The 25,654-nt window shown below is 37.4% G+C and overlaps 2 protein-coding genes across 28 annotated transcripts in view; one reads left to right on the top strand and one right to left on the bottom strand.

Annotated features, from left to right (window-relative positions):
• dock7 (dedicator of cytokinesis 7) overlaps window positions 1-25,654 on the top strand; it is a 49,055-nt gene that overhangs the window by 11,052 nt on the left and 12,349 nt on the right. For 8 of the 27 annotated variants that reach the window (XM_016670835.1, XM_016670832.1, XM_016670827.1 and 5 more), the window contains exons 15-35: window positions 7,391-7,508; window positions 7,662-7,732; window positions 8,631-8,769; window positions 8,877-8,978; window positions 9,437-9,523; window positions 10,549-10,780; window positions 10,904-11,068; window positions 11,288-11,308; window positions 12,099-12,268; window positions 13,188-13,277; window positions 18,132-18,221; window positions 19,863-19,958; window positions 20,059-20,199; window positions 20,485-20,598; window positions 21,221-21,388; window positions 21,501-21,643; window positions 21,730-21,899; window positions 23,276-23,454; window positions 23,579-23,761; window positions 24,740-24,899; window positions 25,160-25,256. In XM_016670835.1, the coding sequence (XP_016526321.1) occupies window positions 7,391-7,508; window positions 7,662-7,732; window positions 8,631-8,769; window positions 8,877-8,978; window positions 9,437-9,523; window positions 10,549-10,780; window positions 10,904-11,068; window positions 11,288-11,308; window positions 12,099-12,268; window positions 13,188-13,277; window positions 18,132-18,221; window positions 19,863-19,958; window positions 20,059-20,199; window positions 20,485-20,598; window positions 21,221-21,388; window positions 21,501-21,643; window positions 21,730-21,899; window positions 23,276-23,454; window positions 23,579-23,761; window positions 24,740-24,899; window positions 25,160-25,256 (2,736 nt within the window). The remainder of the gene's footprint in view (window positions 1-7,390; window positions 7,509-7,661; window positions 7,733-8,630; window positions 8,770-8,876; window positions 8,979-9,436; window positions 9,524-10,548; window positions 10,781-10,903; window positions 11,069-11,287; window positions 11,309-12,098; window positions 12,269-13,187; window positions 13,278-18,131; window positions 18,222-19,862; window positions 19,959-20,058; window positions 20,200-20,484; window positions 20,599-21,220; window positions 21,389-21,500; window positions 21,644-21,729; window positions 21,900-23,275; window positions 23,455-23,578; window positions 23,762-24,739; window positions 24,900-25,159; window positions 25,257-25,654) is intronic. The other 19 variants (XM_016670838.1, XM_016670837.1, XM_016670830.1 and 16 more) reach the window with 12 other exon arrangements.
• On the bottom strand, window positions 299-3,725 carry angptl3 (angiopoietin-like 3). Its single transcript, XM_007550853.2, has 7 exons — window positions 3,048-3,725; window positions 2,572-2,682; window positions 2,353-2,464; window positions 2,148-2,261; window positions 1,960-2,055; window positions 1,519-1,794; window positions 299-1,436 (listed from the first exon to the last, which is right to left on the bottom strand). The coding sequence occupies exons 1-7, from the start codon at window positions 3,573-3,575 to the stop codon at window positions 1,258-1,260; spliced, it is 1,416 nt and encodes a 471-aa protein (XP_007550915.1). The 5' UTR covers window positions 3,576-3,725; the 3' UTR covers window positions 299-1,257.

The following is a 25,654-nucleotide window of genomic DNA, read 5'->3' as shown; positions in this document are numbered from 1 at the left end:
AATAATAAAAAACCCCACAAAGTTTCCAACCTATTCTTTACTGAAAATTTAGTGCAATTACAATAAAAAGAAAAAAAAAATCTATATTAAAATTTTTTTTTTCTTTGTCATTTTAATCAAAGTTCTTATGAGCCTTTGTGGAAGATACAAAGAAGCCAATTGAGGCTACGACTCCAGGCTTCTGATTAGATATAATTAGAATGTCTTATTAGAATTTCTGAATTTTTAATTTTCTTTGAACAACTGCTCTTAAAGTGTTTTAATAAGATTAATCAAATATAGAAACACATGTTGACACTGATTTATTTATTTCCTCTTTCATAAATACAGTGGGATTGGATAGCATACAAACATTTTTGCCAGGAAGACACCAAGCATGACACATTTACAAAACAGGAATTTGTGCTGCACTAATGATGCGAGTCAATATGACCCAATAACAGTGGAGACTCAAACACACAATGTTAGCTAACAATGCCAGCATTAATCATCATCGCATGAACATATTTTAAATACTATACAGAATAAAAATAGAAAACTGACCTGACAATGATAAAAGGTAATCAGTGCACTGCCAAAGTTTGAATGATCAATAGTTTGCTGACAAAACCTTACCTTACCTATAAACCTGAGAGGTTGAAATGAGAGGATGGGGTGGTACAAAACAATAAAAAAAATCTAGAATGTCTACATACGAGTAAAACAAAAGCAGCCTGCACATTATAGTTATAGCAAATACCATTCCTATTGAAGCTTACATATTGTAATGTGCATGCATTATGTAATAAGACAATGGCTATTCTGCCTATTACTTCAGACAACATGTTTCACATCATAAAGATAAAATACACTTCTAATAGTATACTTTGCCTAGAAGCTGAAATGTATTTGGGTTAATCTGATTGCACAATTTATGATTGAAATTCATTGAGAAGTTTTCAACCCATGTAAGTTCCTGGGTATCTGGAACAGAATCTGGCTGCGATGTGGATCAATAGGTCCACTGATTGCAGATGTTGTGTAATAACTGTTCTAGTGTCCTTGGTGCATCAGATCCAATAGGTTAACAACCTACATGCCATTATTGAACCATTGCATCACATCTGTAAGTCCAAATAATGACATATTTCACCCAACAAAAGGTTAGAAGGCAAACTCAATCTTACTTCCCTTTCTGATGAAACTTTTAACTGAGTGTAGATCATAATGTAAAGACACAGAATAGCAATAGTATATGAACATCTGAGAGGTGTGAGGCTAGTTCCCACTATCTGTTAATGCACGTAAGCTGATTTTGCTCATCTTGAGGTAATATGAAGGCCCTGTGCCAGGCCGCCATTGAATACCCTTCCTCCTCACAGACCGTCCTTTTGTTCTCAAAGAGAAATACTTTCCATTTAGGTTGGTTTCACTGCACGCACTCTGCCACCATCCTCCTGCAAATGCATGAAACAACAGTTGTATCAACACAAACTCTGCAACTAATTTCTACAATTTCTGCCATGAGAGATACAGCACCTGTGCAGTTGCGCGTAGTACAGTCAGCGCTGCAGCCGCTGTCGTTGTTCTTGTCTTTTGTGGAGAATCTCGATCCGGTTAGGTTGGTCATTGCGTCAGGTAGGTCCCCTGCCAAATGGCTGACGTGAAGGGTGTAGTCCTCGGAGGGACCTTCCAATGAAAAGCTGTACTCAGCCCAATGCTTTTCCTCCTTCCAGTCCTCCACGTCAATTCGCAGGATGTAATTTCCCAGTTGGCTGATGGTGTGCATTTTCTTTAGGCCCAGCCAGAAGTCCTCTGTAGGAAACAGCAGTCAACAAATTGATCCATTCTGAACTGCCTATATGTGAAAGAAACTTCTCTGAAATGTAAAACACTTTGAAATGCAGCATGATTGGTCTTAATTGTGAAAAGGAAAGCTGCAAAACTTTCTAATCGCTCAGATTCTACAAGTGTACTCACTCTCTAGGTTTCCAAAGCCTTTTTGATACATTTCCCATGTTTGGTCAAAATCCACTGTACTATCAACTCTTTGCTGAATGACAGTGAAACCGTGATCTATAGAAGAAAAACAGAAATGTACAGTTCCGTATTATATCATATTAAGACATCTCTATAAAAGGTAAAAATAAGTTTTCTGTTTTATTTACCTGAACTCATTTCACAGTAGGCATAAAATGGCTCAGATTGGTTTGGTTTGACAGCATAGACTCCACTCTTTGTTTCTCCTCTGGTAAATAACTCACTGCAGTCTGCAGGAAGGTCTGCAACATATTCATAAGTGAAGACAGATTATAACCAGTTGATCTAAAATTAATCAATATTTTTATCTAATGACACATTTTAGATAGTTACCACGTGTTTCTGTTCCAGTGGAGTTTATTTGCAGATATTCAAACATGTCAGTGGCTGAATGGTCTGAATCTATTGCCTTATCAATAGTTTGCTGGAAGCTGTTGAAGCTAAGCTGCAGAGAAAAAAAACACAAGTATTTTCTATTTTGACAGAATTTGTCTACATCATGTTTTTCAAGGTGCAGTGTGTTGTGTAGGTTGCTTTATATTCCACATCTACCTTTTCCTCCAGATTTTTAATCTTGATTTTCTGGTGGTCCAGCTGATCATGCTGCTCCTTCACTGCTTTTAGAAGGCTGGTGATTGTTTTCTCTTGTGCTTCAATTACCTCCTAGAAAATATTTGATTCATGCATAATTTCCACATTATTATTAATAAAATTCTAATGTGGTATTTTAAAAAAAAGTAATTAATGTTCAACTGTTTAACAAAAAGAAACAGATTTTCTGATATACTTTGACAAAAAGTATGAGGAATGTGAAATGCAGTGCCAAAATAGTTTCATTATGAATAGCATACTGTTACTGTTATGTCTTCATTTATAATCCATAACAACTTCCTACTTTTGAACATTCAGCATTAAAGTTTTATGGAACATCTACATGGGTATCTCAACATGTATTTCAGTGAAACCAGTTGTAGAGAAAGGCTTTTAATTTAGCTTTTCGTGGAGTTTTATAATCTCTATCTCCTCACCTTAAGGGTTGTAATTTCGCTGAGTTGGTCTGCGGGGATCATGCTGTCCGACAATCCCTTCAGCCTCTCCTCCAGGCTTCCCACCTTGCTCTGCAGCTGCGTGCGCTCCTGCAGGATGGTGTTGATCTTGGTGTTGATTTCCATGGATAGGTTTCTGATCTCCTCATTGTTGACCTTCAAGATATTGGTAGTCTTCTTGAGTTCCTCCTCTTCCTCTTTGATTTCGGATGTGACCACCGATAGCTGGTAAAAGGAGCGGTCGAAAATGTTGAGCTTTTGGAAGATGTCATTGATTTGGGCTTTGGTCTTGTGGACAAACTCTCGCAAACTCTGGCCGAGTTGGAGGAGCCCGTTGGCCAGGAGGCGGACGTCATCCAGCATGGCAAAGCGGGATTTTGCTTCAGTTGGAGTCGCCTCTGTGGTGAGAGCCTCTGAGGGCAGGGTGGGGGGCTCCCTCCTGGGCGAGGTGTCCAGATGGAACGCAGCAGTCGAACCAGCTAACAGCAGAAACAGGCAAAACAGCTTCATTGTGATTTTCCTCCTCTGATCCTTAAATGTGTAAGCTGTTTCTAACGTTGCTTTCACTACTTTTTAACTCTATTCTTCCTGCCTGTGCTTACCACCAAGTCTCCTTTACTGTTAAAAATGATTAGAGAGCAGCAGGCGGTGCTGCGTTATATACCCACTGTAGAGGCGGGGGGGATTAGCTGATCATTAAACCCTACTATGTTTTTAGCTTTGTCTCCCACCTCCTCCCAAATCCCCCTCGAGCCCTCCCTCTCCCAAACAAACAACTCACAGTAGTGTGCAAATGACATGTGCCCCCCACCCCTTCTCTACTAACCATCTAACCCCAATCCCCTCTGTATACCACACCCTACCCTACTCTCCATCTGTGGTGCGGCACTTTAGCTGATCAGCAGAAAGCCAACAATGGCTATCTCTGTTTTTGATGGATCGTCAGCCTAATCAATCTCAAACCTTATAACCCTGCACACACTTTGCTCAGATTGATAATGCTGTTTGTAATTAATTCTCTGAGGTTTGATTTAGCGTGGTGCTGATTCAGCCCAGCCAGACTCTCTCTCTGTCTCTTTTGCTGCTTCTCTCTTTTTTATTTTGTGGCGAGGGGAGAAGACTCTACATCTGTGCTTCTGTGTATGAATTAGTGTGAACAATTTGGACGGGGTCTACACTTGTTTGTGGTTTTATTGTGTGGTCTGTATTTTTATTTTAAATAAAATTTGTGCACCAGGATGGATATAATTAGGAGAGTCTTGGGAGCTGCATGATAACCTTTGTAAAAAACACCACAGTTTGATATTTTTGTTTGTGAAAAAAAAAAAATTAAGTAGGAGTTTCATGGTCTAATTTCTTTAATTTAAAAGTTAGCTAAGTTCTATTTATACTTGTGCTTGAATGTATTTTACAGCTATCAATTACTTATTGATTGCTGTTATCAATCAATCAATAATTCACAACTGCATTGTCTTAAAACACTTCCTATACAAGTGGGAGCAAGAAGGATAAAAAGTCTTTTGTAAACCTGCCGTTTTCTCAATAATTACAAAATATTTTTTCATACTTGTATACATTAAATTAACAATATGTTAAGTTTAAAACATGACATTCTCCTCAATATTGTCTCAGAAGTGTATAAGACTTAATCATTTTTAGCTTATGAAGTGTTTTGAATTGATTTATAGGTGAGCATTTTTTTAACTCTTCATCCAAATTGTTCTATCGTTTTACTCCGTGCACCAAAATGCATTTACTTTAAAGTGGTATGTTTTTTTACTTTTGAAATCATACTTCTTTCTGTTTTTTTATCACTTTATCTTGATAAAGTGATAAATTGTAAATTAATTGGCAATAATCTCTTTAAGTTAACCAAGTCCCTTAGTTTTAAGACATTTGATTTTATTAGTATGCTTTCTATAGTATTGTTATCTATGATAGTTTTAACTTTAATACATTTACTTAAGCAAAAACCTAGAATAAACACGTGAAATGTATTCCAATATGCTGCTAGTTGCTTCAAAACTTAATAATTTTTATTTTTTACTTTTATAATCTAATATAAGGAAACAGAATTGTAATCAGATGTGATGTGCGGTACTCATTGATTTTACACACTGACACACTTATGCTTGTATACATATGTGCATGAAGACCAAAAAAAACAAACATTGCTAATGAATGACAGATGCTTAGATTCGGGATGCTGCATCTGCCTGTTGATGTCCCTGTTCGGAGTGAATATGTCTGCAGGGAATAGTGGTTTTATCATTAAAAAGATTCCACCACAGTCAATGCAGTGTGCTTACTTTTAAATAGCAAATAGTAAAAGGAAAATTGTGTCATTTTGTGCTCTTTTCGAGTGGTTTCATTGGTTGATTTGGTCAATTAAAGCTTGAGTTGGCGAAGCATCTTTTACCACACTGCTGAATTGAGTAATTGTGATTACACTGGCACATAACTTTTTTTTTTTATTATTTTTTTTTTTAGAAAATGCAAGAGATAAAATCTTTTTCTTGTTGATCTTGGAATGCTGGCGCTTTGAGCAAGCCCCCTTGCTATTTGCTCAAAACCAGTTTTTGGCTCTCATAATAAAGTAAAGGTTTCACAAATTTTGCCCATACCAATAACCATCATTGTGTGGTCAGTTTTTTATATTCACTTTGGTGCTGGGAGGCAAAGTTCAGCAGAAAGCAGCTGATTCCAGAGAAGCTTCAGCCTACAGACACGAGCTGCTGGGGCAAAAAATAATGCAGTTCTGTACCCCCATATCGTAAACAATCCCAGTGGTGGATTCCTAAATCTCAGGCATAGTGATGCAACAAACCAAATAGTTTATCTGCACTGACTAATTTATTGCAGCGCTCTGCCGCTATGCACTCTGGCAGTGACAGTACATCTTAAAATCCCGCACAGCCATCTTGATGAGCTCTTGTGTTATTTGTGATTTTGAGGCTGGATCACCTCAGTTCCCAGTAATGAAGAATTGATTAAAAACTTTTTTTCTTCTTCTTCTGGCGACCAAAAGCTGGATAAATGTGCCAAGAATCTGATCATCAGCTCAAATCTGGTTCTAGTTTATTATTTTCCACTGGACCATAAAGGTTAGTATAACAAAAGACTTGAGAACTTAAATTTAAGTAGGTCTAGTGGAGTCTTCGTGTCTGGAGCTGACAAGCCGTTCACACACTCGTGCTCCATTGCAAATTCAAATGTTGATTGTTGTTTTTTTTTTTCAGCGAAAAGGACTGGCAAAGCAAAGTTTACTTTCCTTTGTGTACTTATTAACTTAAGCTGAATCTGAAGAGATGAATGGACCAATCATGGTTGACTCTATTTGCCCTTATTGATAGCTTAACTTTGCCACAGCAAAATTATGTCGAAGTCTACTGCAGTTCAAGGTCAATGACCTACTTCAAAGCAGCCACGGCTGTTGCTCATGTAAGAGGAATATTTTAGAGAAAAATAAGTAAAATTGTAGTTATGAGACAGAGATTCCCACACTCCTTTCTTGGTTGTGGTTCCAGCTGTTGTCTCTGTGGGTCGATCCCCCCCAGGACTGATTACGTGATTGTGGTTAGCCAGCAAACCCCAAGCTATTTTACACTTCCTATAGTGGGGCCGCCGCCTTCTCCCCCACTGTGTCACAACCAGCCTTTGTGACTCAACTGAAGTTTAGTTTTGCTTCCTGTGATTTATATATTTTGCCACTTACTGTTTTTTTTTTGTCAAGTAGGCAGAGAAAAAAGGAAAATTACAGTAGTTTTCAGGCTAACAAATGTAGAATTAAAAGATACAAAAATGTAGGTTTAATATTTTATTTTCTGCTTTGTAGAAATGTAGCTGAATGATAGTTTTCCTGAGGATTATTCGTCTACTGTACATCGACATTTTGACTGGCCGAGCCTCCCATATTTGCCAATCAGAGCATGGCTTATGCAACAGTGTGACCTTTGGCCTTACATCAATCAATTCTTGAATTCTTTTGTTACATTTTAAGATAAATGGGTCAAGCACTCCCTAAAAGTGCCTGTTTTTCCTTGAAAGTAAAAGCTAGCATGAAGTCTTGTCACTTTTTTGAATAAAATTGTTTTTCCTAATACTGTTGGCTAAATTCTGGGTTGTGTTTGCCTTTAGGGTTATGTTTTTGGATAGAGAAATTAAAATAAAACTAAGATATTACTGTAAAAATTTTTTAAAAAAATCGTGATCCAGTATTTTTGCACAACTTACCTACTTGAAATGCATTTTTCTTTAATGAACTTATGGTGACTCTTGGGTTCTGTGTAAATTACTGTCTAATGTGCTGGATTCTTTCCTTTCAGGAATCTGCTGTATGTTAACCCTCAGAGTCTTAACTTTGCCAACCGGCAGGGCTCTGCTCGCAACATCACAGTCAAAGTGCAATTTATGAATGGAGAGGATCCAAGCAATGCAATGCCGGTATGCCATTATCTAAAAGAATAGTTAAGCCACTCCAGAGAATGTTACATTTGATTAATTATGACAGTGTTGTTAAGTTGGGAATTTTGCTTTTTTGCGAAGCTCTTGGCTTTTATACTTATTGTTGTGACATTATTGCTTCTTATCCTTCAGGTCATATTTGGGAAGTCAAGTTGTGCAGATTTTTATAAAGAGGCCTACACTGCAGTTGTGTACCACAACAGGTGAGTGTGTTAATCTAAAAAGATTCAGAACCTTTTATTTTTAATTGCAGTATCATGATTGTTTTGCTCCCATTGTCTTCATCACAGCCTGAAACGGTGCTTAACAAAAAAGAGCAGACAAAGAAATAGACTGTTTAACTGAAGTGTGCGGTTCTTTTAAATAAGAATTGTTACATCTGAAAAGTTTGCTCTATTGTGGCTGTATTTAAGCCTGTTTGACCTAAGTTCTGCCCAGTAATTTTCAGTAGCAATAAAAAAAGAATAAATTTCGTCTTTTTCTGAACTGAAATAATTTTGTCCATGAGAAATGAGAGCCCAGCTATGACCTCTTTTAAACATTTCCCTTCCAGTCAGTTCCAGTGTATTTGTTGATACTGAATGCTTGTTGTAGTGTTTGGTTGTTCTGAGCTTGGGCCTGCAGAGAGTTTCCTCCTTTGGGACCGTAAAGAATTCAGCAGAAGTTAATTGTGACTTGTTATATAACTGGTCTTTTTTCATCACATAGCGACTTCAATTTATTTGTTGACTTTAAATAAAATTGATTGAGATATAAATGACAGATTTGTTAAGAAAATTCATTTGTGGGTTGACCAGTAAAGTAGAGTTGAATCTGTGAGTGGTCCCTGGGAAAACCTGGTAAGTCCTTTCTGCTACAGCCAAACAACATAATAGGCTGTTAACTCTTGTTTTGTGTTAATGAGTATGACGATTGATTTTTTATATATTGGTAAATTAATCAATTTATTCATGCAGCAAACAAGGGCCTCTCTACTGCAGTACTATAAATGTCAAAAATGAATGAATGATCGACTAACAATATTTTTGTAAGTTGACAATGTCAAGTGTCCAACATGCACATTTTTAAAGACATTTTAACATTTGTCCTTAATGTCTGAAGATCCCCTGACTTCCATGACGAGGTGAAGATCAAGTTGCCTGCCTCCCTTTCAGACCACCACCACATTCTCTTCACGTTTTACCACGTCAGCTGCCAGCAGAAGCAGAACACACCACTGGAGACCCCTGTGGGGTACACGGTAGGTGAAACCACAACAGTACTCTTAAAAACACGGATCTCATGCTTGAACGAATGCAAGTTTACACCTAGTGATGAAAAAAATCCATGTATGTTTTCCTTCTGCAGTGGATCCCCATGTTACAGAATGGCCGTCTGAGAACAGGACACTTCTGCCTGCCTGTATCTCTTGAAAAGCCACCACAGTCCTACTCTGTTCTCTCTCCAGATGTAAGATCTGCTAAAATAGTGTGTTATTTCTTACATATAAATATAGTAAACACAGTAAGGTTGTATGCAATGTCCTGTTAAACCTAATAGCATGTTTATAGGTCTCACAGTGAGTGTGACATTAAATGAACACAATCTATGTGATGTCAGCCAATTCCAATTAAAGGTGAAAGTTTAACCTCTTTAATAGATATTATTTTATATCTTCTTTCTTCAGAGATTTTTGTAGATATGAGTAAATCTTTAAAAAGTGAGAAACCCATATTAAAAGTGCATAAATATTAAAATGCCTTAAAAAAAAATGATACAGATCTCTAATCATCTCCAACAAGAGTTTATTTTTAGCTGCGTTGTTGTTATGTACCTTTGACTGGCCTTCAGTTATAATCTCTTATAGAATGAACAGATCTCATTTGTTCACTCTTTCCCATCCCAATATTTTCTCTGTTATATTTCAGGTTCCCCTCCCAGGAATGAAGTGGGTAGACAACCATCGAGGAGTGTTTAATGTGGAACTGGCGGCTGTTTCAACTATCCACACACAGGTAAAATTACTTCATGCTGCACCTTCAGAAAATCTAGTAGAGTTTAGTAACTTTTTCAGATTAACTCTCTCACCCTCTCATTTGTTTGTTTTATCTGCTTATATTTTGACGTAGGTTATTAATAAGTACAAAATAACTCCTCTGAATAAAGAACTACTTCTTTGTTTGCTGGCATAACTTTTGCATCGGTAATCATTTTGAATTAAAAAGAAATTGAAGTCTTGTTTTTCCATTTTAACTCCATAATTCCTTCCCAATACTACTTTAATAATACCTAAGTGTTACCTTGCCAGCAATTTACTGAGGTCTACTCCATCTCCGGATCAGCTGCTGTTTGGAGACTTGACTGTGGGGCTTAGAAGCCGCACTGCAGCTAATGTGCTCATAAATCACTGCTCTTGGGAGAGATTGGAGTTGTTAGATTCCCACATGTTCTTGTGGTAAAGTTCGTTTTTCAGTTTTCACTCGATGAGTCAACTTTAAAACATGGATATTATTGTACAACTTGTATTTAAATTGTTTCAGGTACTATTTGAGAAGCACTAGTCAGAAATTTTGATCAGGAAGTTTGTAAAGCTCTGACCTGTTGATTCTATTTTTTTTTCCTATTTTCTCTTCTTTAAATAACAAAATACTTTATTTTTACTTTATTGTGGAATTGAAACAATGATTCATGAAAAACAGCCCAAAGATTATATTACACATTTTTTTTTACAGAAGATTAAAAGTCAACCTGTCTGTGAGAGTGACAACCTCAGTGACAACTTCCACACTGTAGGATGCTGTTTTCACAATTTGGTTGAGCTTCAAGTACAGTGCATTCACTGATTGGGAAAACATCAGATTTTTATACTCCATCTGGAGAATCACCAATTTAAAATAGCCAAACAATAAATTGCCTAATTGTTGGTGCATCTCCAGTTACCCATTTGTTTTTTTTTTCCTTTTTTTCATTATCTTTTTTTGTCAATTTATTAGCAATACATCAGCAAAACATTTCTCATGCTTGTCCCCCTCTCTTTCAGGACCAGTACCTGGACAAGTTTTTTGCCTTGGTGCATGCCCTGGATGAGCATGTGTTTCCGGTCAGGATTGGAGATATGCGCATCATGGAAAACAACCTTGAGACCGAGCTGAAGTCCAGCATCGCAGCACTCAACTCTGCTCAGCTGGAGCCGGTGGTTCGATTCCTTCACCTTCTTCTTGACAAATTGGTGCTGCTCGTAGTTCGGCCGCCAGTCATCGCTGGACAGATCGGTATGATTCTGGATTACGTGTGTTCTGAACACTGAAAGAGATGGCCACGTTGAATGAATGGTACTTTTCTGTTCCGGTGCATTCGGTTTTACAGTGAAAGCTCTAATGCTTTGTGTGTTTCAGTGAATCTAGGTCAAGCATCCTTCGAGGTAATGGCATCTGTAGTGAATCGACTTCACAAGTACCTGGACACCAGCCAGGACATGCATGGCCGCAACAGCCTGCTGTCCTCTTACATCCACTACGTCTTCCGCTTACCCAGCACAGATCCCAACTCGCCATCACCAGGTATTTTACAGCCAACACTTTTAATTTTACGCCATCCTTATTCCTGATCTTTTTTTCACCTTGTTTTGTTAACTGGATTGATTTTCCGGCTCACCCTCACTGCTCGTCTTTTACCAGACCCGCCTGCCTTAATTTCTCTTCCATTTCTTTTTTTTTTTTTTACCTATTGACTTTTTCCCTCCTTCCACATCCATTTTGTCTTCTGCCTGCCCAACACAGACAACAACTCATCTTCAACAGGTATATATGATCCATTACTCTACAATGTAATATGCAGTTTTTCACGTAAATATCGTCATCTCTTCACCTAAGACTATTTTAATTTTGATTTTTCTGTTTTTTAAGACACATTTTTAAATCCAGCTCCATATCAAGTGCTCACGGAAAAATTGTGAAAAATCCATCCACCCATCCACTTGTTTTTTTGACGGTTTCCTCCTGATCGACTTTGTTTGAAATATTGTTTTTCTTTCATATTTGAATGTATATGCATCATAGGTTCATTGGAAAATTTCTTTATTTGTAATTAAAATGTTTTAATGGGGGTATTATGTATTTTCCAAGCAAACGGTGCCATTTTATACCACAGTCAGTGTGACCTTATTATAAAATTGCTGTATATATCTAAAACAAGTTAAAAGAAATTTGACTTTATATCATAGCTGTACCTGACTCCTTGAAATTGGCTTCTGTCTCTTTAAGAACCTCCTAACCTTTCTGACACTCCCCTTTCATCATATCATCACAATTTGTCTCTATGCCGCTGACAACTGCTCTTTGGAACATTGTAGTTTGTATAATAATCTCAGTTTACTTGCTGTTCCACCAGGTGTCAAAATAAGTTGATTTTGCATAAAACCCCCTTTTCTTTGTAGATTTAAGTGATGGAAAGTATGGATTACTGACTTGAAAAATGTCTATCGAGCTTTATTAGAATTTATAGACTTGCATCCTTATGGTTTGCTGTGGTGCCACCTCCTCACACACCCTACTCGTCACATCCAATGTCTCCCTTTGTGCTATGTTGTAGGTCCTGGAGGGTTGGGCGGTTCGGTTCACTACGCCACCATGGCTCGCTCAGCTGTTCGACCAGCCAGCCTCAACCTCAGTCGCTCCCGTAGCCTGAGCAACAGTAACCCTGACATATCCGGTACGCCCACCTCTCCCGACGATGAAGTTCGCTCCATAATCGGAAGCAAGGTAAGAGGGTCAAAAATGGCTTTAACTTCTTTCATATGTCAGGTTTCTTAGACAGTATAGAGGAGGAACCCTTAATAAAAATGTTACATTGCTGCTAAATACTATGGTTAATTACTTAGCATTTTTACAGTCTAATAACTCATTGATTAGGGAAGTAGCCTGACCCCAAAAGGTAGGTGAAATGGATCTATACTTCCTAACCTACATGACGCTGAGGCCTCCATGTGCACCATGACCCAGCTGGGATGTTGTCACCATGTGAGCTGTATGGCTAATCCGCAAACATAAAATTGAACATCTTATCTCTAACCGTTGTAACAACAACCTGTCACTGACAGACACATCTAAAAAGCTTACAGAGCCTCTTCTTTCACACATATCAGTAAATATTGTCAGTGACATATTTTTAAAGCAATGACAAATGGTTCCATTCATGTTTTTATTGGATTTCTTTGGTATTTTATTTCATTGTATTTATCTGTTCTCATGCATTTTGACTTGTATCATTTGAGATTTCCCACTTTAAACCTTTTTTTTTTACTCAGTGAGTGAATGATTGAATGTGCTTTTTTAACAGTCTTGCTTTCTTGTAACCATTGTGATGGATGCAGCCCTTTATTGATAAATCTCCCACTTTCTGCTAATATTTAACTAAACCTCGTTTTATTTGTGCTCATAGTGAAAGGGATATGAAGTACATTTATGAAGTACATTTCAGCCTTGCTTCTCTGTGGTGATGATTTTAATCTTAATTTACTGACAGTTAACCTTTTTGGGGGCCTTTGGCATCTTCCGGCAGTCATGACTTTTGAACCTCTTTAACTTGTCATTATTCCTTCCCTCCTCCTTCCCCCCCGTGCTGCTCGCTTGTTCCCTTGCCTCCTGCCTGCCTTGTGTCCTTTGACCTTGGCACCCATAGGGCTTAGACCGCTCCAACTCGTGGGTGCACACCATGGGCTGTAGTGCCCCCTGGGGATCCAGCCCTGGGTCCGCTCCAGAAACCATGCAGGTGGTTTTATGAATGCCCCGTCCTTCACTTTGCCTCACTACAAGAACAACCTTATTCACACTGAATGGATACTGGAATATTTGAAGTTTTGGTCTATTGTTGTTGCTGATGGTCACAGAAAAGTGCTGATAAATACATTGTAGTTTCAAACTCTGTTATAAAATGCTTACAATATTCTTAAGTCACATTACTTTCATTGTCAACCACTGTTTACTACATATGACAAAACTAAGGAGTCTAAAACTGTAGAGGTCCAAAAGTGCCATATGTAATGAATAGCTAAAACATGTGTAAAATATTCCAAAGAAAATAGAACCGGAGAAAGTAAAATACCTTGCAGCAATGCTACTGGAGATCATTAGCTGGCGTTTGCAAAGCAGCCAATCCAGGAGCGCCATTTGTTTTCCTTGGTGCTGATTGGCTGTACGTCCATGAGCCAAAATAAGGTAGAATGTGGATGTTTTTGCATGGTAGTATGAAGACAGTTTCCACGGTGCGTTTTAAATCATATTAACATATATTTGTTGATTGAAATATTAAAATAGGCTGTCATATGCTTATGACTTAGAGATGGTGTTAAGTCTTCACAGATTTTAGCTATTCATGTACGGTTTCCTAATGCCCACAACTACCACCGTTATGGTCAAATATACTGTAGGTCAATTTGGCAATCTAGTTTTATTGAAAATAGTTATCCAAGTTTGCAATGACTTTAGTATGATTTACAAGAACAGAACAAAACAAAAAAGTTATTTCCCTTGAAATTTTATATATTTATATTGAAAATGTCCATACATTGAGAGCAACATGGAACCCAAGTCGTATTCCTTATTTATGTGTACAAGCTTGGCCTATAAAGTTTATTCTTATTCTAAATAATTTAATTTTCTTTTAAATTATATAATATGAGGCATATAGGTCTAGGATCTAAAGGATCTTAAAAATGGACTCAAAGACTTCAGTTAAACTTCTTGAAATTTGCAGAATCCTTGTAAGTATTTCATGGTCATAGATTACAAGACATTATGAATTAATTCTTTTATGTCTGCTTTACTCATCAAATGCAGTGGATGGAGTCAGTACTGCTTTGGTCAGATATAACTGGTGTAAAGTTAACATTCTGTGCAAATGACTAAATCAGATGTGAAGAATCTAAATGAGAGTAACACTGACCTTCATGGTTCACTGCAGCAATAGCCTAGAAACATAGGATGGTTTCTAACTTTAGTGAATTAATTTTATATGGAATTAGTTGCATTATTTATTATATATTTATTTATGTTTTTATTATTTTCATGATTGTTATTTTTTATTAAAATTTAAATTATTTACTCATTTAAATGTTCATTTATGACATTGTGACACTTTTGGCACTCCATATAAAAAGTCATGTATAATGTTTAAAAGCGACATAAAAGACCAATACTTTAGAATATTACAGCATTTTCCTAATCTTTAAACCACAATCCTTCCATGATTTCACTCATGGGAGTCACAGCCGCCTCCATGACCTCCCTTTCATCCTAGACCTTGTTCAAAAATGGCATTAATATTTGTTTTCAGTGATCCGACAATAAATCGACATCTCAGGACGTGAAATCAGACCATATTCAAAAGTGTTGAGATTATTTTAGCTGTATTGATGTGATGTACTAACGTCTTACTACATGGTTACATTGGGTTGTTATAACAGAAAAAGTTTGTGTCCCATACATACACATTTCATTTTAACAAAGTTTTTGCATTCATGTGGCTGTTATACATTGTTTGCCACATGAAAAATTAAGTTCAACATATTAGATATAAGTATTGTAATTTTTGCGCTACTTGCTGAAAACGAACAAACTATCACCCACTAATGAAGTAAAAAAGGAAAGCTTATTATTTTTTTTCAGTTTGGAAAGTATGGATTATTCCAATAAAAATATGAAGGAATTATTTTTATTTAACCATTCATTTTAGAAAAGGCTAACAATAAGTGAGATAAATTGTTAATTTCTCATAATTTTTGATGAATTGTGATTGGATCACTGAAGACTCATGTTGCTGCCAATTATGAAAAAGGTTTCAGATATCAAGACTCTTTGCTTCTCGCATCTAATGCCTCTCTTTTTCTTCTTTTACTTGCATGAAAATCATGTAGACTCAGATATCCAAAAGCCAGTTTTGATTTGGGACTAGAATTCTCCATTTCTTTCTTTTCATTATTTCATCATTGGTCTTAACACAATAATTAGACATTGCTCAAAAATTTAACAGAAACATGATCTTCCAACTATAAAGATTTCATTCACATTATTTTTTTGATGGGGAAGAAAAAGAGTAGTGTTAGAATTTATCTCAATCGTCATGCCAGTTTGTTGTTTGCTCTCTGTCTCCTTTCCTTCACTTGCATGACTCGACTCACCCTATATTTTCTATTCACTTTGTCTATTAAGATTTTTGTATTGGTGAGTGTGAATGTGTATCAACTCATGTGAGCTTCTTGCCACACATTTTCATCTAAGGTTTAGTCCTGTTTCATTTCAAGTTTTATATGACATAGGGATTGTTACTTAAAATGTTCACCTAATAAGACTCCGAAGGTAGTATTGTGTTTGTTTATGAAATTATAAGTACTCTATTTTACCCACTAAATTTGCCTCAGAAAATTATTCATACCCCTTTAACTTTTCTACAATTTATCATATGTAACCACAAACATCACTGTATTTTATCCCTCTTTACTCTGATGCTCCAAATTAAATCCAGTGCAACCTCCTGCTTTCAGTAGTCACCAAATTATTTAACACTTGTCCACCAGGGTATAATTTAATCTCAGTATAAATGCAGCTGTTCTGTAAATACCTTAGACATTTGTTAGAAAACATTAGTGACCAAATGGCATCATGAAGCCTGAGGTATAGAACAGACAGTCCAGAGCACAGCATTGGAATATTTTAAGGCACTATTAGATTATAAAACAATATCCCAAGCTTTAGACATTCCAATAACCCACAATCCAAAATTCCAATAATATGCCACAAAGATGTAAAGCGACACACTGGTGGGACCACAGGGGCCAGTTGGGCAGCTGCCCCCAATTGGACTGCTGTTGGTGCCTTGGCACCCACCCCTCTTCCCAAACATAGCAACATTTAAGTAGGGTCTTGAGGTGTGAGACAATAGACCTTGCAGGCGTTGGTGAAGCACCATGCAGTGCTGCCCCCTGCCATTTGGTCAATGGTGTATTCACACCTGACGCATTTGGTCTGCTTTAAACAAACCACAGGTCATGTCCCCCGTTGGTCTGGACCTTTTGGACAGGTGTGAATACACTCATAAAGCCGATAATTAAAATGAGGTCGATAGGTTTAATTGATTTATCGTTTATCGCGACAGGGCTAGTTGTGAATATAGACCAGCCTCAATCTGACCTATTACAGGAAATGTGCATCTTTTTGGACTTTAGGCAGAGCTGCATATACTAATTGTGCTGGAATTGTACCTGATTCGCAGTTTTCTGATTTCCGATTCTCCTGCCAGCTGCTCTCTTATGGATCAAAGCGACGCCTGGTCTCCTTCACTTAGCAGCTCACGTTTGCTGACGCCATTCCAAAATTTGAAATATCATGTTGTGAAACAAATGAGCTGCTCTTGACATTCATAATGGTTTTGCAGTTGTAATAACAGCACAAATGTGCACAACAGAAATGTAGCACTGAGGACTTTCAAGTTTGTTTACTTTCCAGGTCTGTGCTCTGTCTTTCCCCAATCATTTCTGTCCAAATTAAGCAATGACCATGACTTGTGTGGCTTTCTTTACTAATTACAAACTGCTGGCATAAAAACACAATGCAGTGTTCACCAGGAAAGTCCTTTGGTTCACTTTTTTGGTCCGAATGGTTTGCTTTCATAAACATGTGAATTAAGATGAATAGCAAAATACTATGTTTCCAGGAAAACTAACACCTCAAGTCAATAATTTTTTTACTAGCAATTTTCACAGGAAGTTACTAGAAAGTGCTTCACAAAGGCAAAGCATAAAAATTTGAGAAATGAGTATAAAAACCTGCCAAATGACTAAATTCAAATGGCACAGATAATTAGATGTATAGTCTAAGGGCTTGTGTTTGTTTTAGCCATTAACACTGCACATCACCCTTAATACACAATTACCACTGTGAAACATGGTGTTGGCAGCATCATGATTTGGAAATAGTGATAAATACTGGGCAGTCCTGAAGACTTGAGACTTTAGCAGGCAATAACCCCTATAGATACAGTTACAGTTACCTTAAAATTCTTTAGATCAAAGCAAATTATTTATTTAAATTATTGATCAGTAACATAAAAAGCAAAGAAATCAATTTAAGTTTGTGGTTATAATGTCACCAAATGTTGAAAAGTACAAGGGGCATGACTACTTTTGAAATGCACTGCTGAAGTATAATAAACCCCAGACATTGTAGGCTAGTGTGTCAGTGTTTGTCATTGTAACGTCTATTCATTCTTGTAATAACCTACAGAGATGCAGAATGGTGCATCATCACAATGACTACCTCAGAAAAATGTCACTTAGACACTTGTATGCAGCCATTTTGCATTTCTACCGTAGGGCATTCAAGCCAATGTTCCTCTTGCTTAGTGGCACAACATTTAGGTGTTGTGGTCCCGTCCTGTGTCTTAATTGTTTTGTGTCCTCATGTCTGAAAAGCAACACAATCACAAAAAAAGTGTGTTTTGTGCATGTATATGTGGGGAATGCGTGACCCAGCACACGGTCCCAGCGGCTCACGTGCTGAGGAATGGCCCCACACTTTTGTTGCTCCTCCACTAATCTTGCTGTCACCGTTCCATTCATCCCACCCATAGGCCATGGAGCGCTGTGGCAATCGCATGTCTTCGCACACTGAGAGCGCCAGTTTCTTGCAAACTTTAACAGGACGGTTACCCACTAAAAAGGTAGAGCCACTTGCACTGGGGGAGGAGCCAATCCCGCCCTCCTTGTCTCCGCCTCCTCACCTGTTCTGTCTGTGGATGTGTGCCTCTGGATTGGTTGATGTCGTATTTGGTTTTTGTGTTGTTTTTGTTGAATGCTGTATACCAATACTTTTGCCTCTTGTTGATATTTTAAGAGGGTTTGAATGTTTTACTTTTTATTTTTTTAGTCTGGCTAAAGCTGACTGTGAGGTGATCACATTGTCTGGGAAGTCTTTCCAGTCAGAACAATCTCTGCATTGTTTTGCTTTTGCTTCTTTTTTGCAAATGTATAAATATTGTATACAAAATCTTTTCTAAAGCCGTTTGATACTCAAAGATTTTTTCTGTTTGAGATGAAAATAAATTCTGTCAGGTTGTGTAATCTACAGTCCAACATTTCTTAGGTTTAACAATTATTTATGGTATATTTTCTGTCTCGTTTTTGTCTTTGTGAACACAATTAGGGAAGACTTGCCAGGCAAAAGTTGGTGTGTTAGCCAGACTACACTTGAATATTAGTGTTGAATCTACAGTAGGGGAAATTCATTTGTAGGAATTAGTTAGCAATAAAAGCTTTTCAAATAGCATTGTCAGGTGTCACTGTAAAATGCTGTACACTAAATAGAAACTCGATTTTATTTATAGCCCACACAGTCATCATTCTTTGGTTATTTAATCTCTCTGTTTAAAAACAATTTTCTGAATTGAAGCGCTAAACCTTCAGATGCCTTCTGGATGATTCCTTTGCTTATGTATTTTACAGAATGTAGTTTTCTTACTGAATTTGATCCTTTCCTTTACATAATAAAAACATTTTTCCCCTGAATTTTAGCAAGTTAGGTTTGATCAAAGTCTTTATCAAGTGCTTAAATTTCAAAATGTTATTTTACATGTATTTTAGTGCCCTCTATATTTATAGTAAGTATGGTAAAATGTGTTTAAAGAGCCTTAAAAGTAATACATGCACAAAAGTTTTCAAAACCTTTTATAAGAGGGGAAAGGTCCACAGCAACACACAACGATTTTCTACTAGAGAGGTTCAGATTTTTGATTCAGGCTGGTGCTAGAGCCAGTTCAGAGCCTTTACGACAACAACTGAGTTAAAGGGGAAAATAAGCAGCCACTCAAACTCTGTGATGGGGATTAAACATAAAGATACATCCACAATTTGTTATCCTGATACTATTTTATTATAGTTGAACTGAACAGTTTTTTTTTCATTTTATTTTATTGAGTCAATGTTTTAAACTTAACTGGTCAAACAGAACTAAGCTACAGAGTTTTAAATGTGGCATTCTGATTGGCCGCCGTCACCCATGAGCTCACCTCTAGCACACAAAGCAGTTACTAATCAAACACTCTTTTGATTTTTCTGGTCTTTACAATTTGAATCTGAAATATGTATTTATTTTAAGGCTTTTTTCACATCTTCACTAGGGGAGGGAACAGCTGTAGAAGGGACTGCAGGTGTAGCTCCACTACATATCTATGCCAGAAAAACTGCTGTAGTTTTTCAGGGTCCTTACTTTTGTCTTCCTCTGGCTCTGTTGCTTGTTGTATCCTTCTCCATCCTTGTCTCTCCCCTCCATCTCTCGATGTTTATGTTTCCAATTTGCCACCCAGCTCTTTCACGAGGAGTTGGCCCTGCAGTGGGTGGTGAGCAGTGGAAGTGTTCGGGAGGGCGCTCTGCAACAGGCCTGGTTTTTCTTTGAACTGATGGTAGGAGATTATGTGTGCATGACATGTTTTTTCCTCATTACTACCTTTTGCAAAAACATGATGGTGTCATATGTTATTTCATTTAAAACCAACACCACAGGTAAAGAGCATTATCCACCACCTTTACTTTACCGAGCGCTTGGAGTCGCCAAGGAAAAACCGATTTCCTGAGCGCTTTATGGATGACATCACAGCCCTGGTCAGCACCATTGCTGGAGACATCGTCTCTCGTTTCCAGAAGGTAAATGAAGACCTTCTGGTGATATCGGCTGATATCTCAAAAAGTAGGGTTTCTTGAGATATCAGCTAGGGGATTTGTAGGATTTTGTTTTTTCAACAGTTAGTTACTCAGAGACTTCCTGCCTACACAAGAACAGTTTGGGAAGTAAGAGAGATAATTATTGAAATTTTGATATTTGTTTGGTCTAGTTTTGTTTGCTAACAAATGTAGGTGGCCCTATAATTACACCCTACAACTGTTTATGAATTAAGATAAAAAATATGTTTGTACTTGTCATGTTTTCAGGATCTGGAGTTGGTGGAGAGGATAAACACTAGCCTGGCCTTCTTCCTCAATGATTTGCTGTCAGTCATGGACCGAGGCTTTGTCTTCACATTAATCAAGACATATTGGAAACAGGTGAGGTGTTACTTCACCCATCTATCTATCCATCCATCCATCCATCCATCAATTAATTCCTGCTTTGGCTTGCCATTTGTTTAACAATTTATCTCTCTCCCAGTTCATTTTTCCATCCATCCCTTTTCTTCCCTATGGTCTCCTGCTTTCACAGGTTGCTGTTTTAAAGCCTAACTGTAGTAGCAATATATTCAAATCCAGGGTAACACTTTATTTGAAGGGGGTTGAATAATGACAACAGTCATAAATATTCATGAAGGCTTATTAATGTTCATGATATGTGTTATGTCATGTTTATGACAGTGTCATGTCAGTCTTATTCAACCCCCTTCAAATAAAGTGTTACCAAATCCAGAGTAATTTTGTTTGTGTTTTTACTTTAAAATAAGCTAAAAATAGTTTGAGAACTGGAAATTTAAATGCAGAAACACACAAAAATCTAACATGAAAACAGTCTGACCATCAAATTGCTGTTGCACATTTTGAATATATTTAAGAAAGATCACAGCTCTAGATGTTACATGAACTTTTGACTACATATGTTCCAATTCTTTTTACCTTAAATAACACACTTCACCATGCTGGAAGATTTATATTCCTGTTCTCAATTTTCTTTGTTTAGGTGTCGACAAAGCTCTATGCTTTGCAGAACCCAACTCTGGAATCTTTACGGCTGGATTTTCTAAGAATCGTTTGTAGTCATGAACACTACGTCACCCTGAATCTGCCCTGCAGTCTGCTAACCCCACCTGCCTCGCCTTCACCATCAGTGTCCTCGGCAACCTCACAGGTCAGTCAGAAACACTCAAATGCCAGATACTCTGAATTTCATAAACTTAGACTATGGTAGTTGCTGTCTGACTGGCCTCAAATCATATAATAATTGTTGCCTTTTTCTTAAGCAGAGCTCTGGATTTTCCACTCACGTCCAAGACCAAAAGATAGCCAATATGTTTGAGCTTTCTATCCCATTCAGAGAGCAACATTACCTGGCTGGGCTCGTGCTCTCTGAGCTTTCTGTTATACTGGACCCAGACAATGAGGGGTTAGTATGTTTGTAAAGGTGATATAAAAATGGATAGATTCTGTTTATGCTCTACATTCATGTCCTCTTTGTTTAAATGTTTGCAGAATGTTTGGCCTGCATAAGAAAGTGGTGAGTGTTGTTCACAACCTCCTGTCAAGCCATGACTCTGACCCTCGTTATGCTGACACAGAGGTCAAGGCTCGGGTCGCTATGCTCTACCTGCCTCTTATCGGAATTGTTATGGAAACGCTGCCGCAGCTCCATGATTTTACAGGTAGAGTTCAGGAGTTTTCATTTAAGAGTAATTATGTGAATCCATGACGGCATGAAACATTCTCCAAATTCACAGTAGTTCTGCAAGGATTGAGACTGCAGGGATGAAACAGAAAAAAACAGTGTTATAATTACAAACAAATCTTTCAGATTTTTTTTCAGTTTTCTTTGATGTCTGACCTGCTCATTCAGATTTTGACCTTTTTGTACTGGAGGTCCTTTGATATTTATCTCACACAAATCCTAGTTGGTCATTTAGCAGATTAGTGGAAGTTTTTATTTTTGATGCATTTCAGGAGCAGGGAAAAAAATCTATTTGCAGTATTTTAAGAAATTTTGCAGTTCTGATCTCTGTCAGAACTGCAGCTAGCGATTATTTTAGTAATTGATTTTTAGTAATCAAATAATCTATTGATTATTCTGACAATCATTTAATACAATAAAAAAAATTACTGCTGATTTTTTGTTTTAGCCAATAGAAGGAAATACATCAAAATATGGAAATAAACAAATAATTCAATTCCCTTCATAAATATGAAAAATGCTATCATACTGCCAGAATTGTAATATCACAGCATTTTGGCTAAAACTAGGTCACTTGAGTTTTGAATAAAATATACTTACAAACGTGTTTTTAATCTTAAATTCAAATTGTACAGACTTTTCATATAATTATTTTGGCTTAATTACTTCTCTGAATATCCTATTTTCATTCAGTATATGGCCTTTTTATGAGTCTACTCCAATTAATGATTAATCAGCTACTAAATTAATTGACAATTATGTCAGTACTTGACTAATCAGGACTAATCCTGCTTGATCATTTCAGGCTTTCTGAATATTAATCAATCTAAAATATTTTCATATTTATTCTTGTCAAATGTAACAAATCTGTTACCACTGGGCACTTAGCTCTTACTTTTTTTTATTTTTATTTTTATCAGATTTCTCTTTCCAGAAAGTTAGAAAGGAACAATCTGTTTGGGAAATTTGGATATTTGTATTGGTCTCCTTTTCCTGCAGTCAAATTAAATTGTTTGGACCAGAATGTGACAAAACGGCAAATACCTATAGGATTTTAACTGTTGAATTTGGACTTTAAATAGCAACAACACCTTGCACCCTTTAAGGTTATCAGTTGAGCTTCAAAGCATGGCACCCCCTGACATCATGTTCCCTGCTAATCTCTAACCTTCCTTATCTCATGTTTTTTTGCTATTTTTAAACTGTGTACTTTTGCGTCCACCAAGGTTTAACGCAAATTGTGCGTTTGCTTTTAAATTATGTTTTTAGAATTATAATGGATTTTTCTGTATTGCTATATATTATACTTTTTTATCATTTGTCATTTGTAATTATTTTTTTTTATAACATTAGAGTCGCACAATCAGTGGGGTCGGCCCGGCTGTCCCCAAGGTACGGCTGTGGGTAGTGGGGGAGAAGAAGCAGAAGGAGAGGGCAACAGTATGATCAGTCAGACTGTTGCCATGGCAATAGCTGGCACCTCCACCGCATCTCCAATGTCCCGACCAAGTAGCTTTTTGCTGAACTCGCAGGTAGTTTACTCCTCGCTATGCGACATAACGAGTCAGTATAAGTTAATTAAAGTGTCTGACCACATTTTGTGCCCATCTGTTGTCGTTTTTCCTCCCTGTGATTTGATCTGGGAAATCTCTCCAGACGGGTCGCCAGCATGGGAGCTTCTCGGCCGAGTCGAGTCGCAGTCTGCTGATCTGTCTGCTCTGGGTTTTGAAGAACGCCGACGAGCTGGTGCTGCAGAAATGGTTTACAGACCTGTCTGTGTCTCAGCTCAACCGCCTGCTGGATCTCCTCTACCTCTGCGTGTCTTGCTTTGAGTACAAGGTAGCATCCCTGATGAGATGGATAGATTTACTTTTCTAAAGATGGTTAAGAAAAGCTTTGAAACAAATGATTCTTTTGTTGCTGTAGGATATACTTGCCATGAAATATCTAGAAAAGTGTAATTTATGTACATTTATTTGGTCAGGAAAAAACATGTTGGGAAACAAATATCAAAAACGACCAGTGTTACTTTTGCTGGTACTGCGGCTGAAAGATTTTTATACACCACGCTTTTTCCAACAGGACACCATGTAATCTAAAGTTTCACAAGTTTAAAGCATACAGAGAGAGATCTTTGACCATTGCTGTTTGCACAATTTCTCTAGATATTTCACAGTCCTGGTTCCTCTCTTGTACATGTGTCTATCCAGCCCACCCCTCAAGTTTTCTGTAGGATTTATATGTGAGGGCTGAGATGTCCATGGAATGAGGTTAATTTTTTGATTATCCTTCGGAAATACTGAATGAAAACCGGATTTCAACACCGTACAACCAATCAATTCTTTTGTATTTCAATGCCTTGTTTCCACTGAGCGGTACGCCACTGTCTGGGTTAAACCCACACGCCAAACAAAGCGTCATATCAGTGACACGACAAATGTGACACACTAATACTTATACGAGTTTGTGCAACACAGATCCCACACCATAAGCAACAATAGACAATAGCTGCTTTTCCAGTATTCTTGTGAAAGATGGTCGTACATTTTTCAAAACATGATAAACAAAAGCATCATCATGCTTTGTCCACTGTGGTGATTAAAATGATCATCTGCTGCTTTTTGTGCTCCAGTTTTCTGTTTGGTTTCTGGTTTTACTTTAGATAAACTTCCTGCTGTGCTGGATCTTTGCTGCTTGCTCTTCTTTCTGTGTGCTTTAGCTACTAACTTGCTTTGCTTGCTGGTTCTGTTCTGCAAGTAACTTCCCGCACTGTGTGCTCTCTGTCCTCTCACTCACTGTGCTCTCCATGGAAACAAGGCCCATGTTGTGTTCACCATGCAGGGAAAGAAGGCATTCGAGCGCATGAACAGCTTAACGTTTAAGAAGTCCAAAGACATGAAGGCCAAGCTGGAGGAGGCCATACTGGGCAGCATCGGCGCCAGGCAGGAAATGGTGCGCCGCAGCAGGGGACAGCTAGGTGAGGCTACACACTTCGCCACATGCACATGTAGGAAGACCTGCAAAAAAAAAAAAAAACAGCTAAGCTTCAGAAAATGCAACAGTTTGCTTGGCTCAAATGGAAATTAACAGACAGCTTACAGTGTACAGCCACAGACACGTGTACCTTATTATCAATTATCAAATAAAGCTACTGCCAAAAGAAGTTATGTTTCCCAGGGTAAACACAACCTTTTTACCACTACTGAATAAAGTAAATAATGTTTCTCCATCATTTAGAGCGGAGTCCATCTGGCAGTGCTTTTGGCAGTCAAGAAAACCTCCGGTGGAGGAAGGACATGACCCACTGGAGACAAAACAGTGAAAGGATGGACAAGTATGTTCTCTTAAAAGTTTTTCCTTACCACTCTAGTTTTATTTGCCAGAAAGCCTAGTCATTACATTTTATGTAAATGGATAATGATATATTTGTTGTATGGTTTTGTACAATTTTGGTTAAATTTAAGTAATGTTTGAACTTGGCAAACATTACTTAGCAAGGTTCTGATCATTTATATAGTTATCTGAAAGAATAGACACAAATCACTTTTCTTAGAAAGTAAATTTAAAAAGCATCAACTACAAATATGTACAGTGAATTCAAGGAGCTGAGTGAGTGAATGTGATGGAGCCGGGATTTTTTCAGGTAAATTTAGTTTCCAGTCCTAATTTGATTTATTTTCAGTTATTTCCCATCCTTCTCAACTAAGCCCCAAAACTTGAAACAAACAGCTT

This window comes from Poecilia formosa, unplaced genomic scaffold (genome assembly GCF_000485575.1).
Source record: "Poecilia formosa unplaced genomic scaffold, Poecilia_formosa-5.1.2 Scaffold38, whole genome shotgun sequence".
NCBI classification, from domain to species: domain Eukaryota; kingdom Metazoa; phylum Chordata; class Actinopteri; order Cyprinodontiformes; family Poeciliidae; genus Poecilia; species Poecilia formosa.
Note: the sequence above shows the minus strand (reverse complement) of the source record. Positions and strands in the feature narration are given on the sequence as shown.

Bases quoted from the DNA above. Each gene is read 5' to 3' on its own strand.
- angptl3 (XM_007550853.2), bottom strand. From the start codon at position 3,575: ATGAAGCTGTTTTGCCTGTTTCTGCTGTTAGCTGGTTCGACTGCTGCG. The intron at 1,795-1,959 runs GTGAGTACACTT...TGTTTCCTACAG, and splicing joins AGGCTTTGGAAACCTAGAGA to AGGACTTCTGGCTGGGCCTA. The intron at 1,437-1,518 runs GTGCTGTATCTC...ATGCATTTGCAG, and splicing joins TACTACGCGCAACTGCACAG to GAGGATGGTGGCAGAGTGCG.